This window comes from Microtus oregoni, unplaced genomic scaffold (genome assembly GCF_018167655.1).
Source record: "Microtus oregoni isolate MIOR12 unplaced genomic scaffold, Mior012 000015F_ref0000493, whole genome shotgun sequence".
Classification (NCBI taxonomy): Eukaryota; Metazoa; Chordata; class Mammalia; order Rodentia; family Cricetidae; genus Microtus; species Microtus oregoni.
Window position 1 is genome coordinate 23,573,673 of NW_024543074.1, and position 17,121 is coordinate 23,590,793.

The following is a 17,121-nucleotide window of genomic DNA, read 5'->3' on the forward strand; positions in this document are numbered from 1 at the left end:
TTAGGACGAGTTAGCTATCTGCTCTAGGCTCCCGCTGCACCCATATAAAGACAATAGAGACTAGAGACCCCTCCACTTCAGTGGGATACTGGGTTTGAGCACAAAATGCCGAGGATGGGCAGGGGGTCTGTAGAAGGGATCTGAACACTGACCCATTGCCAGGAATTCACAGCACTTCCTCTGGGAATGTCTAAACTTCCCTTTTCCTGCTAGACTCATTGAAAGCAGTGAAGCAGAGAAGGGTATCTTCACTGCTCCATGCCTGACTACTGTCCCACTCACAAAAGGCTTTTTTCTTTTCAAAGGACGAATCTCGAATTAAGGCCACTGTGATGGACGTGAAGCCCGTGGACTACAGAGACTATGCCAAGAGGCTGATCATGAACATCAAGAGGAACATATGATGTGAGCAAGTGGTACTGATGGCCAGAGTTGGAAAGTAAAGAACGGAAATAGAACGGCTTTCTTCCCGCCCCGTGTGACAGCCTCACAGTGCAGAGCCGCGCTCAGCGCAGGCAGCATACATAGCACCAGGTCCTCCCTTCTTCAGTCTTTTGTTGCCTTTATTTACTAAGATTTTGTTATCGTCAAACAGGAATTATGTCATAAGTAATTGACCCTACTTTGTGGATAATGAGGTAAATTATGTTACTTGGGGTTTGCTTTTCCTGTGGTGGCACCTTTATGTCTTGGGTTCTGCCTGGGGGAGTGAGGATGGGGGAGAACCCAGGTGTTTAGGGGCTGTGTCTTCTGGAATCAAAGGCTCACTCTTTGCCAAGGTACCACATGGTTATTAATGCTTGGAATGGCAAAAGGGTAGAATTATTAATCAAAACCTATCGTTAATATCTGAAGACTGTCCTTCCTTCAGGGTTTAATAGATTTAATAGACTCAGTCAGATGGGTCTGATATTAATCAAAATTGTCTCTTCTGAGGATGGCTGATAAGCATTGACTTGCCGTCCCCCAGGGACATCCAGGCAACTACAAAGCATTGCTTGAGTTTTCACTTCAATTAATGTTGCATTTGGTTGCCAGATGCACCATCTTTACCTGCACATTTTTTTTCTTGCATTCCTATATTTTATTTTTGATTAAAGCTGTGTTAAATAGACAGAATTTTCGAGAGAAGCCCTTTGTTTCCCTTGCTTTGTTTGAATAAACAGTATATCTTTGTGGATCCTACTTTCTTTGACTGTAAAGGGTTCTTGTAACTGGAAAGCAATTAATTAGCCTTCGTAATAAATAATCGCTAGGGAGAGATGTTAACTCATTACTATCTTAAGAGATTAGGCTGAGGCCTGGAGATCATTCTTACAAATGTTTGCAGCTCTGAAATGCATCTTTAAGAGAATGAAAACACCACAAAGGAAAAGCCATTGTGCCCAAGAACGCTGATGATCTGGCACTTTGGGATTTTATTGATGTTTACACAGCAGCCTAACACCAAGCAGGCTTTGAAATGTGTAGACAGTGAGCGAGGAAGAAAACAGTAATTATGCTACTAGGCTTTTCATTCGGCAAGAGCATGCTTGCTCTGTGTGTTCCTAATCATATTAATTATCTATCTGGTTGCTGCAGCCCACCTCTTGGCATTTGCTGCACATCAGTATCCAGGCAGCAGTGCAATCCCCCTGCAGCTGTGGGCCTGGCTTTTAATGTGTACACTTAAGCTTGCGGTGGCTCTGTGGAGCCGGGGTGTCACGGTACCCTGTCTTTTAGTGGCTTTTTTGTTGCTATGACAAAATAGCAGTCAAAAGTGACTTCTGGGAGGACTGGCTTCTTCTGGCCTCAGTTAAAGGCTACCATCTTTCCTGGTGGAGAGCTGGTCACATGACATCTGTTGTTAGGAAGCAATGAGACTCAAATGCTAGGACTCACTTTCAACGTGTGTGTGTGAGGGGGTGGGGGGGGTGGGAAATGAATTCTCACACTGGCCTGGAGCTCCTGTTGAAGCTAGGCTAACTGGCCAGCACATGCCAGGGATCCTCCCATTTCTAAATCCCAGTGCTTTTTAATGTGGGTCATGGGCTGAGCTTTCTTCTCCTTCCTCTTTCTTTTTTTTAGTGTGGACCCCTGGGCCATGAGTGCCATCCCCATTGAGGGTAGGTCTTTCCTCAGTTGAATTGCTCTTGACGAGCCCTAACGGACCAGAACCGATGACATTGGCCACCACACCCTGTCTGTTTTCTCGTTAGCTGGCCTGTTTCTGAGATACGATCTTCCCTACCTAGCCCAGGCAGGTCTGAGGCTTGAACCGCCTTCTTTGGCCTCTCCTACACAAGAAATAGAGGCTTCTGCCACCATCCCTGGCTTGTCTTGTTTTGTTGGGGCAGAGTCTTTTAAAGTGGATAGCTTCAAGCTCATTGGTTAGCCCAGGCTGACCTTGACATGATTCTCCTGCTCCTGTGTCAGCTGCTTCCCAGCCCTGCACCACAGCCCTGGCCCTTCCGCTTTTTCTCTTGGAAGAGACTAGCAGCCCTAGGCAAATGGCCGGCCTTGCTGAAAACAGACAGGCAGACTTTGATTGCAGAGACACAGCTTTTCTTACCCTTCCCTACCCTCAGGAGACAGGAATTGAGTTGTACTTGATTATCTGGCTGAAGCTCTGACAATTTCTATGGAGGCTCTTTCTTTCTGACCTTGTTTATAAAGCTCTGACTAGAAAATCACAGTCTTCAGTGCTATTGGAGATTGACAAATTGCGGGTTGGAGATGGTGATCTAGCTTTCAGTCCAGTAACCAGTCTTTTAGATCTCTACTCACGGCCCTCCCTCCTCTCCCCAGTGCAGGAGGGCTGGTCAGCAGCAATGCGTCTGAGGCCAGTGAACCAGTCCCCGCACTTCCTCATGGCCACCTCAACAAATCTAGCGCAGCTAACAGGAGCACAGAACTCCACGGGGAGTGGGGATGATGTTTTAACAGGTTCCCATACTAAAAAATCAGATCACCTGCTGAACGGCCTCAGAAATTGGTTCCACTGTTAATGTTTGTAAGAAATCCAGGTCCCAAAGGACTTCCAACTAGATTCTGACCCACAGTTCTTGGAATTCTCTTGGACACAGTTTATCTGGAAAGACTGCTCATGTTCTGATTTTCATCTATCAGAGATCAATGCTTATTTTGCCCCTACCATGACACCAGCCTTAAGCAGTTGGGGGTGGGGGCAGGGTATCTAATCACTTTGCCTTTATTTTAAATGGTTCCTGAATTCCCTCCAGTCTCATTGTGATAGAGGCAGGAAAATGAAGGTACTGATCTGATTTCTGTCCATAATTCCAGTGTTTTATGCCTTCCATTAAAGCCTTGCTAATCTCTAGTGTACTATTCTGACTTTTTTTGAACTGCTGGGTCAAAGTGTTCCCCCCTCCTTCCCCCACCAATTTTTTTTCTTGAGTGGCCTGTCTTCGAAAAGTATAAATAATATTGATCGTGGTATTTAATACACTAATGAAACCCATGGCCATTGACTACATAATTAATATACTGTCGAAAAGTGAAGTTTGGCAGCCCCGTGTCTAAAGGTTTATATTGACTTGTGTTTCTGTAGTGATCTGCCTGCCAAAGATTTATTTATAGAAAACGAAACTGCTTGGTCCCTCTCTCTCCTCTGCACTTGTTTCCCTACTGGATGGATCGGTTCCTCGTCTCAAAGACGGGTTTGCACGTGTGTCTCCTTCCTTTCCCTTTTTTCTTCCTTTCTTCCTACCTTACACGGTTTGGTAACCTTAATCTTTTTTGTTTGTTTGGTTTGGTTTTTGTTTTTTGTTTTTTTCTGAGACAGGGTTTCTCTGTAGCTTTGGAGCCTGTCCTGGAACTAGCTCTTGTAGACCAGGCTGGCCTCGAACTCACAGAGATCTGCCTGCCTCTGCTGGGATTAAAGGCGAGCTCTCACCACTGCCTGGCTGGTAGGTAACCTTAGTCTTAATCCACTCTGTAGGTAGCAGCCTTTACAAGCTACTGACTTTATAAAGCATAACTGGAAATAATTGTTTCCTCTAAGAGAGAAGGAAAGAAAATGACCAAAGTCACCCGTAATTCCAACAACCAGCAATAACAGCTTGTTTATCTGGCCATCACTTTCTGTTTATGGCACTTTTTCCATTACTATGATAAAGCATCGTGACCAAGGGCAACTTCAGTGCGAGTTTGTCTTAGCTTATAGTTCTAGAGGATGAGATGTCCATCAGCACTGAGCAAGCTAAGAGATCACATCTCAGCTGCACACAGGAAATAGAGCAAAGCTGCAAACTCAAAGCCCACACCCAGTGACATACTTCCTCCTGCAAGGCTCCACCCCATAAAGGTTCCACAGCCTCCCCAGACACCAAATGTGCAGGTACATGAGGCTTTACAGGACATTCCTTATTCATACCACCACACATACGTGTGTATAAATAGGGGTTGTGAATGTGGCTTGGTGGTGGAGCCTTGCAGGTGAGCATAAGGCCCTGGGTTCTCTCCCTGACACCGCACTAAAGACAACATGGGATTATTTCATGTCCTTCTGTAACTCTCAGCACTCCAGAATAGGCACTTTTTCTATTTCAATAAAAGTGGATCTGCGTTGCTTCAAGTGGGTTTGGCTGGATGGATGTGTAAATTTATGGGGCTGAATCACTCTTGCCAGCTGCTTCTACTTTCTGGCTTGTTAGCATAAGTCTGGGTTCTGGTGGGCCTGGGCAGTGCTTTGCAGCTCTGCAAGTACGTCCAGGTGCTTCTGGCCCGTGAGGTTCTCTGTTGCCCTGGTCCAGCAGTGAGTCTGTCTACGCCTGTGCCCAGGCGGTCACAGGCTGGCGGGCAATTTGAGCAGACCCTTGGATGCAGGGAGGATGGGGAAAGAGACATTGGAACCCTCCATGATCTTATCCTGCTTAGCTCAGACATAGGTTGCAGCCACAGAAGCCTTAACCTGAATTTTCTGACTTTATGGGAGAACTGGCCTTCCAGGAACACATTTGACCTGCTTTGTAAATCAGCCTCATTCTTTTCTCTAAAGCTATTAGTGATTAAATCTCCAAATTATATTTGTGATGGTGGTGCGAAGGATAGGGTCATTGTCTTCCTTTACCACCTTTAGTGTCCTGTCAATTGTTCTGTGGATCCTAGGGATCAACCCCAAGACCTCACATCTGCCACACATCCTCCAAGAAGATTTAGATCAAGATGCCTGTTTTTGATTTTGAGACCGCTTCTTGCTGTGTACTTTTGCCTGGCTTCAAACTTGCAACGGGCTTCCTGTCTCTGCCTCCTCAGTGTGGAGATTACAGGCGTGCCACCCCACACCCACCTAAACCAAGATCCCTGGTTCCCAAGAACTCTGGTCAGTTAGGAGCAGGACTCAGTGGTTATCACAGTAAAGTTCAAATTCAGTAGATGTCCTGTTCACTGGAGACTGGGCTCATCCGCAGGGACTTCAGGGGGGGTAACACAAAGCTGAGAACATAGGCCACACCTAACTCGCTCTGCACTGGTTACTGACAGGAAGCTACGCAGATGCCGTGTTGGGTCTATGGTCCCTGTGTGAGCAGTGTTTGTCCACGGGCGGTCTTACTGGTCCTTATTTACATTAACTGTCTCTAGGCTCTTGATGACTTGTCATTTGAGCTGTGTCATGGGGCTGACTTTGGAAGTATGTTTGAGACTGGGAATCATCCAACCACTCGGCCATATCGTAGCCTTTTGGCATTGCCAGCCTCTTGAGAGCTGCCACCTTGAAACCCCTACTACTCAGCTGTCAATACCTCTCGCAGTGTCTGAGTCTCGAGAAAACTACCTCAAGTAAACTACCCAAAGAACCTGATTCCACCTGCCTCATGTGAAATATTTATAGTCAATTCAAAAGTGATTGGGTAAACTTTTAATAATAGTGAGGCATTCTTCCAAAACTACCTGCTCCCTAGTGGGTTACCCAGTTGGTAATTGGAAGTTTGTGCCATCATTAAAAGTGACAGCGTCTTCAGCTAGCTCGCTTGGAGCTTGTAAAATGCAGATAACCCAGCCTATATTTAACTCGCTTCCGTTCAGTGGTTAGGTAACCGAAGGGCTGGTGCCTGTGAAAACAGGAGCGCTCACTGCAGGGAACCACGGCTCTGTGCTCATGAATGCCCTGCCCTGAGGTGGATCCAGAATCCACTTGAAAAAAACGAAGCTCCGATTGGACTCTCATCTCCTCTCGCCATTGACACTGCTGCTCATGGTGAGGTTTATTTATATCTTCAGTCAGCTGTGATGCAGAGGTTATTTCTACTGGCCTAAAATTTTAGAGGCTCGTGGACTTGCCTGAGAAAGCTGATGCTTCTCCCCTGCGTGCAAGCGTGGAGTACAGGGCTAGCCTTCTGCAGACACCATTGCTTTCATAGTGCTGTCGTTCCCACCATCACTTCTATCTACCATTGGCCTCCTGCGCTACTTAGTTAAAATCTAGATAGTTTTATAAGGTACATCTCCATAAACAAGCTCTCGTCTGATGGGCTCTCCAGGCAACAAGCCTTCCATAAATGAGCCGCTAATTAAGAAAAAAAAAATGGTTTGCCCAATGTAGCCATGTTTCAAGACTCCCATGAATTTAGAAGATGGTAGCATCCTCCATTATGGCTAAGATAATTAGTATTCTTTTGTCTCATATCAGAGTTAGACCAACAGTTAGGGTGTTGACTTGTGATCCCGTTCCTGTCGCACTCCGAGGAGGTTTGCTCCTGTGGACTTTTACGAAAATCCTTATTAAAGTCACTCTTTAAGGATCAGACCTCCGCCAAGCCTTCCTGGTTGAAAGCCCAGCTGTGGAAAAGCAGGTCCATTTGCAGTGTAGGCATGAACTGGCTTTCTGGGAAGATGCCTGTCAGTCAAATGGGGCTCATGGCACGAGGGCCTGAGTCGTGCTCTCTGGGCTCGATCTGAAGGTGTTAGCAGGCTTAACTGGGCAGCATCACAGCCTGTGTGCACAGCTATGTGCACAGTCGTGTGCTGCATGTGCTCCTAATGGAACCTTTAGCTCCTGGAGCCAACACTAAAGTGTGGGTGACTAGGAAAAGTAGAGCCCTCTTAATTAGGGAGCGACATTCCTGCATAGTAGTAGCATTCCATTGGTGGCAGGATTGTCACAGCAAATTACCAGTTAGGTTAAATATTAAGCTGGTGACTCTGGGAGCTTCCATTGTTTGCTGCACCCTGCCCGCCCCACCCCTCCCTGTCCTCCCCATCGCTGCTCTCCTGCACTTCTAACTTGATCTTCTGCCAAGTGGTAGCTTTTAAGTGAGGCTTAGAGAAGATACACTTTACAGCGGGAGCAATAAATCCGGCTTTGGGCAAGTTATAAGATGCCAGGAATGTCTGAAGGAGGGGGAGGTGCAATTTTTGCTTGGTCTAGAGTGGGGGACGTTGCTGGTCATCTTAACTCCAATTCTAAAGCTACCAGGTCCATCTGTACATCTAACCTGGGAGTCTCCCATGGGAGAACGCTCCAAGAAGTGCGAAGGAAATAGAAAACTCGATCCCTTCTCTCCATTTTAGTCCAAGAGGAGAAGGCTTACCCACAGAACGGTGGATGAACAGGTAATTCCAAGGAGAGTAAGTGCGCAGTGGGTATGGGAAGAGTCCAGTGGCGGGGGTCTTGCAGTTTACCAGCTGTCACTGTGAAGATGCAAAGCATGCACTGGCAGGGGGAAGAGAAGCCCATTTCAAACCAGGCCAGCTTACTGAGCGGGAGAATAGGAATCAGGCACAGGCAATAGCGGCGAGATTGAGTGGTGGATCTTTGTAGAGAAATATAAATGAGATTGCTGAACACCAGGGGAATAGCCTAGACCTTGATTTCTTTGGGGCTTAATACTTAAGCCCTATGGAATGCAGGTCTCTGAGTGTCCTGTGTCATCAATTGGCCTTTCGGTTGCTCCTCGAGCTAGTGCTCTTGCAAGCCAGGTACACAGGCAGATTGCTCCAGCGCAGTTGCCTCTGCTTAGCCAACGAAAGCGTGGAGGAAATCCTGCAGGGGATGTTACTGGAGTGTTGTACACTCGATTCCTCACAAGCTTCATGCTGAGCTGCTCATTTCCTTTGGACAAAGATAGACTGGCTCCCTCTCTTGTTGATGGAATGAAAATTCTCTTGCATTATGGCTCATGTGATAACTTTGGTGGCGGTGGTGTGGGATAATGAAGAGCCTCTTAATGGCTCTAGTTGAACTCGGTAATATCACTCTGTCAACCTTCAGCTGGCTGTGGGAATCCAACCTACTTTTATATTCCTAAATGCCTAAGCCCGCCGTGGGCATCTTGAAAGCGCTAACAAGGAGGCAGCCCTCATCTCTGTTTCCGGGAATGTACCTATAAACCACTGCTCATTTCTCGGTGCCAGAATTGTGCCTCTTCCGACTGCAGTTTCCCCAACCTGAGGCCAGCTTCTGCCCATAGACTTGGGCAGTAGGAATGATTTGAGCCATATCACCCATCTCGGGCTTCTAGCCACTGGCATGCTGCTTTAGCACCCCCAAAGGAAGCGAACTCATTTTATTCTGGAAAAGGGGAAAATGAATTTGCTTCAGGAACTGCCTAGGCCTAATTAGTCTGCAAGCAGAGCTTGCTGTATAAAGCGCATGTGCACATGTCTGCTGCGTGTGCATGCGTGTGCCTGAGCTGCACAACGCGTGCCCTCTCAGTGATGGCGGCTGTGTGCTCAGGTTAGTCTACCTCTCTGGACACCGCCACCTTCAAAGCCCAGAAAACACACCGCATTGGCTCCCAGAGAAGTAACCAAGTGGGGTGGGGCTATCAAGGGCACTTTTCTATATATACGAACCAATGGGGAAATGGGGCCTGCGAGTTGAGGAAGAGGAAATGGGAATGGTGAGAGTAAGAATAGGGAGGGAAAGAGGTCATTTTAATCTAAATTAAATAATGGGGATGACAATTATGAACAGCAATAAGAGCAATGATTCGGCAGCCAGAACTACAAGACCATGACAAATGACTCTCGGGAGAAATGGGGCTGCCTCCTCGTCTGGAAGTCAGGGAAGGGGTCTCTCCACCAACACGGGGCGGGAGGCAGCGCCTGTGGCTGCCTGATTTAGCCTGGAAGTTAAAATCGCTGAAGCAGTTTATAGAAACACCAGAGTGAACTGCCGCGCACAAGCAGTAGGCAGAATCCAAGATGATGGCATAAATGTTTCAAATGTGCTCGGGGTAATTAGTTTTGAATTACCATGTGCATATTTTAAACATTTAAATGATCATCCCAGGTTTTCGAAAACAGTTTCACGAAGCTTGATGTCGCTCCCCCTCCCAGCGCGGCCTCCCCACGGGAGAGCATCCGTGAGACTGTGCTGGTACTGAGCCAGGTGAAGCAGAGCTGTTCTGCAGCTCCAGCCGGGATTGGTGAGCGGCGGGAGCCATGCTAAACCCTTGGATAAAGGCGGATTAGGCCTCAGCCCCGGGTCCTGGCACAGCTGGCTCACCCTGGTCGTTTCTTCCTCAAGCCAATGTCATCTGTGCCAGTTTTCCAAAACGATTTGTTCAGCCTTTAAGTTTTTCATTGTGCGTGAGAATGCAATTCCATTTTGAGTAGCTTCCCCCCGCACCCCACCCCACGTTCCTCCTCCATCTTATTTTATGAATCCTCAGACTGCTGGGAAACTTGAAAATTGACCAGCCTAGTAGGAAATGCACTTGGTGTTTTAAAACAATGACCTTATCCTCTGGTCACTGGGGACAAACTGCCTCGGAGCATCCTAAGTCCTCCCGGTATGCAAATAGTTTCGAAAGCCTCTGATTCGGGAAAGCAGTGGGAAGGTCATGGAGATCCATGCCACCGTTCCCTAGCACCTTCCTTTCCTGCGGCAGGAGTCCACTCACAGAGCCCCTTTCAACCTCGGGAGGAGCCGTTTAAAGTCAGGTGTGTAACTTTAGGGACCTGAATTTAGAACAGCCGCTAGGACAATGCTGCCCCCGCTGCCTTTTCTCCCTGTAATACGCTATTTCTCCAGCAGGTGGAGCTGAGAGATAAAAACTCTGAGCCTATGCCGGATTCCTTTGAGTGGGAGCTATCTCTGCTGAGATCCTGATTGAATGAAAATTGTTCATTATGCAAACTGTCTGGTTCAGTACACAGAGGCAGCCCCCAGGCACAAACCCCAAGTAGTTGCTTTTTCTCTCCCCAGATTAAAACATATGAACTGCTTTGATGTAATCTTATAACAAAGCCTAATAGAAATTTTATTTCTTCTGAAGTTGCCTGTCATTTCTTATTGCCCCCCTTCTTCTGTCCTATTAATACCCTTACAGTCACGGATCTGCTGCTCTGAGCCTAGACTGTATCTGAGGATGAAAACAGTGTGCTTTCCTCCACAATGGTTTGAGCTCTTTAAATATAGCTACACCGCTTTGGATATGTTTAATCTCCTGGTTTTCACCCCCCACCCCCACCCCCATTGCTATTTATCATTTTAATGGAATGCTCCAGAATGCCACATTATGCAATGTGTTTAAATTGATAAATTATATTAGGAAAATATTGGATAGGAGTTCTTAATGGTAAGTGGGTTTTTGTGGAAATATTTTCTCATTAGTAGATCAGCTCCTTGCAGGGTAGAAATTCTAAGGATTTGGGAATAAGCTATATTTATGACCTATTTGGCTAATTAAAATTAAAGCATAATTTTAGCATGAAGTTCCTGCAAGACTTTGCAGAGAGGGGGGAGAAAGAAACTTGCCCAAATCCAGTTACTTTTAAATGTCAGTTGCCATAACGACTTCGCATGAGCCATATTTTTTTGCTTGAAAATTCCTTTTAGGATTCGGTTGCTATAATAATTTGCCTCAGCTCTTTTTAGGAGGCACATTTTCCTATTTTCCTTTTGTGATCATTTCAAAGCTTTTATTACTGTAACAAAAAAAATGACCATGTAAACCTCAACTCTCCATTTTTCCATGTGCAAGAGCAGAGTGGTCCCCAAAATAGAACTGTGGTCTATGGAGAATTCCTTTCCAGGGCGGGCTCTCAGGCCAGAGGGAAAGGCAGAGCTCTGGGGATCTATTGTTGCCGCAGCCAGCTCCTTCTGGCCGGGAATGACTAAACCAACAGACTTGGATTTTTCTTTTTGAGACAGAGTCATTCTATAGGCCATGCTAGGCTCAAACACAAAATGATTCCCCTGCCTCAGCCATCTGAGTGCTGAGATTATCACCAGCATGAGCCACCACTCCCCAACAGAATTTTTTTTAAGATTATTTTATGTGTATGACTTTTGCCTACGTGTGTGTCTGCCCCACATGATCCTGGTGCCTGAAGAGGCCAGAAGAGGGCAACAGATCCCCTAGGACTTGAGTTCTAGGTTCTGAGCCACCGTGGAATGCTAGGAATAAAGCCTAGGAGCCCTGGAAGAACAGCTAAGGGTCCTAACTGTGAGCCGTCTCTCCAGACCCCGCAACAAAAGTCTTTAAAACAAGGTTAGTAAGCTTTTTTGTGTCCTTGTAGAGTTTGGGTTGTGCCAGGTACTGAACTCAGGTCTCCACACACGCTAGGCCAGGGTTTGCCTCTGAGTTGACACCAACCTGGTGTCCTGTTTTTTTGTTTTTGTTTTTGTTTGTTGTTGTTTTTGCATAAGGCAAGGACCAGACCAACCCTCTCAAGAAAGGATGCGTTCTAACATCTTATGAAGGCCCATTGGTACAAAGCCACTGGTGTTTGATGATTGGGTGGAACCGTCCCTTAGCAGCAGTGCAGCAGAGGAAAGTCCAGCGCCCTTTCTTCCACCAAGTGGCCGTAAACCTTAACTCTTTAGACAGTATGACCTCAGAGGAGCACCACAGGCACACTAGAGACTGAGGAGCCCTGCCAGCCCTCCAGACTCTCCAGGACAGCTGTCATCTGAGGGCATGCCTGTGGTCTGAGGGAAAGTGGGAGGGACATTTCATTTTCAGGTTTGTGACTCCACCTACAAGTTGGAGCCTGACTGCTCCTACTGGGCTCCTGCGTCCCTGGCCAAATCTGTAACCAAGTCTCACCAGCTCTAGTGACACAGTAGGTCTTCATCTTCAGACCCAAGTCCCCTTCTCTCCTGTCTTCTCCTTCGTTCCCAACTCCGGTGGATTTTGAGTGGTCGTTCCTTTATTTATTTTTTAACATTTATTTATTGCTTGTGTACACGTTTGCGCATGGGCCGTAGCACATGTTAGAGGTCAGAAGACAGCTTTCAAGGGTCAGTTCTCTCCTACCATATGGCTCCAGGGATCGAACCCAGGTCACCACACTTGGCAGCAAGTGCCTTAACCCACCGAGCCGTCTTGCTGGCTCCTCCTGTTTTCTGAGATAGAATTTCATGTTGCCCAAGCTACTCGCCTTGACGTCAATTTAAGTGCAAGGATAACCTTGAACTTTTGACCTCCCTATGCCTTTACAGCCCAAGTGCAGAACTAGGACTACAGGTGTACCGCCACACCAGGCCTACGCTATGCTGAAGATCAAATCCAGATCCTTGGTGAGCCCCCCACCAACTGAGCTGCATCCCCAGCCCGAGTGGCCATTTCTTTTCAAGTCTGAAACTGAATTGGTTGGAGGGAAGGATACATGATGAGTTTCCTTCCTCAGTCCTGGGAACCCACTACATCTCCTGCCATCCTGAACTCTGAGGATGAAATCTGTTTTTCTTCCTCAAAGGATGGCAGTGAAGGTCGGATGCAATGACTTTAAAGAGAGGCAGAGAACATTTGGTCATCCTGCAGGGGACAGTCATTGTGGTAGCGCCCCTTTCCCCTCGGTTCCGCCCACTGTGCTGCTACCTGAGGCCAACTGGAGTCTGAAAATATCACACGACAAATTCCAGAACTCGCGTATAAATTTCATTTTCACGCTGTTCTGAGGAATACTCAAATACGAGCCCTATGGTACTACAGTGGGATAGCTAAGGTGCGCACTCAGTGACTACCGAGCAGGTATCCTGCTGCTAGAATGGCTTCCCCGGGACCAGGGTCAGCAGTTGCCTGATGCTGTGTCCCAGTGTCTACGTCATCTGCTTCGTCTCATCACACAGGCACTGGTCGTCTGGAGTCACACAAGGAGTCACACATGGGTTCACGCAGGACAACACCCTGGGGAAGAGCCAGCCATGTTTGCCTAGATTTTACAACACTCTGATATGATTGTTCCGTTAGAGTTAATATCTTTCTGGGCTTAATTTATAAATCTGAGGTTTAAATTGTTATTTATTTTTATGTGTATGAGTGTTTGTGTGCCATGTGCCTGCCAGTTGCAAAAAGAGACCAGAAGAAATTGTCACGTCCTTTGGAACTGGAGTTACAGACAGTTGTGAGCTTCCATGTGTGTGCTGGGAATCAAACCCTGGTCTCTGGAAGTGTGATACTCTTAACCACTGAGCTATCACCCCAACCCATGATTTCACCTGTCTGTCTGTCTATCTATCTATCTATCTATCTATCTATCTATCTATCTATCTATCATCTGTATCTATCTATCATCTGTCTATCTATGTATCTATTTTGAGGCAGAGTCTCTCTATGTAGCTCTGGCTGTTCTTGAACTTACTTTGTAAACCAGGCTGGCTTTGAATTCATAGAGCTCTACCTATCTCTGCCTCCAAAGGACTGAGACTAAACTGATTCTCCTGCCTCTGCCTTCCAAGTACTAGACTATATGTATTAGATATGGAGTCATGCTTGCTAGGCAAGGACTCTAACTGAGCTCCATCCACAGCCCGTGGGAGGCCTTCAAACAGACCCTGCCCGCCATAGGAAGGACAACTACTGTGTTTTTTTCCCCTGGGCAAGCCATCTTTGGAAGTCAGAGCTCACACGGGAAGGAATCAACTGGGCTGGAACACGAGTTGCTCTTTCAAGCCCAGCAATGTGCCTTTGGAGGAGGCTTGAATAAAGGCTTGTATCTGGGAATGTTCAACATTTCAATTGTTCCATACACGTCCACCAAAATGTAATACTTGACATTTCTCAAGAACCAGTTGTGTAAGTTTTTTTTTTTTTAAACCAAGTGTAACTGAACTATATGTTGAGGGAAATGGAAATAAAACATTGCTTAGTTTAGCTGTGAAGCTGGCTTCCACTGCATCCTCACCCTGCTCTAAGGACATCCATCTTTTCCCCACATCCCAGTCTCTGGAGGCAGATCACTCCTATGGAAGAGAGGGAGGTGGCACCGGCAGAAGCACAGAGAGAAGTCTTTGACCGGACAAACCTGTGTTCAAACCCACACCTTTCATTTGCCCGACTGCAGAGTTTACCAAGGGCGAAATGGGCATGATGTCCTGCCTGCCTGGCAGCCTATTGCAAGGGTTAGAAGTAACACTCCGTACTGAGCCTAAAGCAGGGTATGTTCCGAGAAGAAAAGGAAAACGCTCTGATGACTGTTGTTAACTCTGCTCCCAAGGACAAAGCCCCCCTCGGTGGATCTGGCCCAGCTGCAGCTCCCTGAACCACTGCAGGGCTATTTTCACAGCCTCCGCTGATTAACATGAGGCAGCTTCTGGAGCCTGCTGGTGACTTTCATTTCAAGGGCCCCCAAAGGCAAATCTGGGACAGCAATGGACAGCATTGCTCTGGGACAGTGGGTGGACAGAGCTGCAGTTAGGTCAGTTCTGACTCAGTCAAAGAGATTGCTCTTCTAAAGCAGAAGCAACCAACGGCATATAGGATATAGGTGGATATTCTCTCTCTCTCTCTCTCTCTCTCGTGTATGTGTGTCATGAAAGATAGGGTCTTAATATATAGCCCAGGCTGGTTTTGAATCCCTCCTTAGTCTCCCAAGGACTGGGATTATGGGTATATACCACCACACCTGCCTTAATGGTTGCTTTAGACTACAACGGCTCACAAACATAATTCCAGTACTTAGGAGCCTGAAGCAGGAGGATTGTGAGTTTGAGGCTTACATTTGTCATATAGCAAGATATTGTCTCAAAGAAGAGGCAGAACAAAGGCTGGGAATATAGCCTAGGGTAGGGTAGGCAGGGCACTTAACGTAGCATGCACGAGGCCTGGAGCCTGATTTCCAGTACGAAGTAAAGTGGGGCACATTGGCACACACCTGCCCCAGGACTCAGGATTGAGGTAAGAGGATTAGGAGCCAAAGTCACCCTTGGCTGCAGAGTGAGTTCAAGGCGAGCCTGGGCTATGTCTCAAAAGAAGAAAAAGGAGGAAGGAGGAGGAGAAAAAGAAAGATGGGAAACCATTTATAGAGCCTTGCTTGGTCCTTGTAACCACCAGTTTTAGCTGAGAAGCAATGTTCTCTTGTCTCGGTGTTAGGCTCAGCACTTGCCTTTGGTTCTGTCTCTGGGGTGTCTCATGGGCACAGTGTCCTGCTCTGACCTGCCTCCTCAGACGTCACCTCAAAGAAAAGGGAGTCAAGACTGAGTGACACTCTGAAACAGGAAATAGTCCAGAGTCCTAGGTGCCCCCAAGGACCACTGGGAAATTCCCACTGGCGGGCAGGGAACTCAGTGGACGTTCGAGCAGATACTGCACATTTTTGTTCTGGAGGTAGAGCTCCAGATGGCTTTGTCACATAGTGAGTTGAATGGTGGCTCTATCAAAAATATGTCTAGAATCTGTGATGTGACCTTATGTGGAAAAGTCGGTCTTTGTGGATGGAATTATGTTGACTATCTTGAGACACGATCATCTTGATTTAGGGTGTGCTGTGCAGTTGGTGACAAGTGTCCTCATAGAACGGTAGATCGGACACCAAGAAGGCGAAGTCTAAACAGGTGTAGAAATGATTCTTCACGGGCCACAGGCTGTCTGTAGTACCAGAAGCTAGGAGAGAGGGCAGATTCTCCCTCAGAATTTCTTTCTTTATATTGTGTGTGTCAGCTGGGTGGTGGTGGCACATGCCTTTAATCCTAGCACTTGGGAGGCAGAGGCAGGCAGATCTCAGTAAGTTCAAGGCCAGCCTGGTCTACAAAGAGAGTTCCTGGACAGCAAGGAATTTTACACCGAGAAACCCTGTCTCGAAAAAAAAATTTGTATATCAATGGACGGCAGCACTTGGGAGGCAGAGACAGGCAGATCTCTGTGACTTTGAGGTCAGCCCGACTTATATAACTAGTTGTAGAACAGCCAGTGCTACACAGAGGTGTGTGTGTGTGTGTGTGTGTGTGTGTGTGTGTGTGTGTGTGTGTATACCCATGGAAGAAGGACATTGGATCTCAGAAGCTGAGTCATAGGTGGTTTTGAGTCACCCAACATGGGTTCTGGGAACAGAACTCACTCAGTACTTCTGAAAGATCAACGCCTGGGCCACCTCTCTAGCCCCTTCTTTGGAGTTTTTAAACAGTATGTCTAACCTATGGTCCGTTCCGTGAATGTGTCCCAGGAGAGCTATGAATGCAGCCCAACACATTTGCATACCACAATATCATGTTGCAATGTGAAAAGGTTGAACACCTAAGAATCAACCCTGTCACAACCTTGATCTAGATTTCTGCTCTCAATAACATGGATTTTTATGCAATTTTTGGTGGTGTTGTTTATGTGATTTTTTTATTTTGTTTTTTTTTTAATTTATTTATTATATTATGTGTATAGCATTCCTTCCATGTGTGCCTGCAAGCCAGAAGGGGGCACCAGGTCTCATTATAGATGGTTGTGAGCCACCATGTGGTTGCTGGGAATTGAACTCAGGACCTCTGGAAGAGCAGTCAGTGCTCTCAACCTCTGAGCCATCTCTCCAGCCCCTGTTTTGGTTTTTTTTTTTTTTTTTTTTAGTTTTTGTTTTTGTTTTCTTTTTGGTTTAATTTGCTTGTGGCCCTTTGTCTAGACAGCCATGGGAAACTCACACAGCCTGTCCTGCCATCTTGAAATCTCTCTGGCTAGGTCAACAAGGGGGAGCCATTGTACTTGCTGGCCTTGGGATCCCTAACTCCCAGATAGAATACCCATCTTATGACCCTGTCCTTACTCTTCTTTACCCTCAAATGTGTCCTGCTCTTGGCTTGCTTCCCTATCAGGTACAATCGCATTGTGTGTCTGGCTGAGTTTCTGTCACTGAACGGTGTCTCAGCAACAGCACCAGGGAACACAGGGCCATCAGCACAGGCTCCAGCTCCTCTGGAAAAGGCTCGTCACTCACAGGAAGGACATTTTTGGAAACCACCTTAAA

The 17,121-nt window shown here is 46.8% G+C and overlaps 1 protein-coding gene across 1 annotated transcript in view; it reads left to right on the forward strand.

Moving 5' to 3' along the window:
• Rpa1 (replication protein A1) overlaps positions 1–1,180 on the forward strand; it is a 57,557-nt gene extending 56,377 nt beyond the window's left edge. Inside the window, exon 17 of the mRNA XM_041665614.1 lies at positions 306–1,180. Coding sequence (XP_041521548.1) covers positions 306–404 — 99 coding nt within the window. The 3' untranslated portion in view covers positions 405–1,180. The remainder of the gene's footprint in view (positions 1–305) is intronic.
• Positions 1,181–17,121: the final 15,941 nt, after the last annotated feature.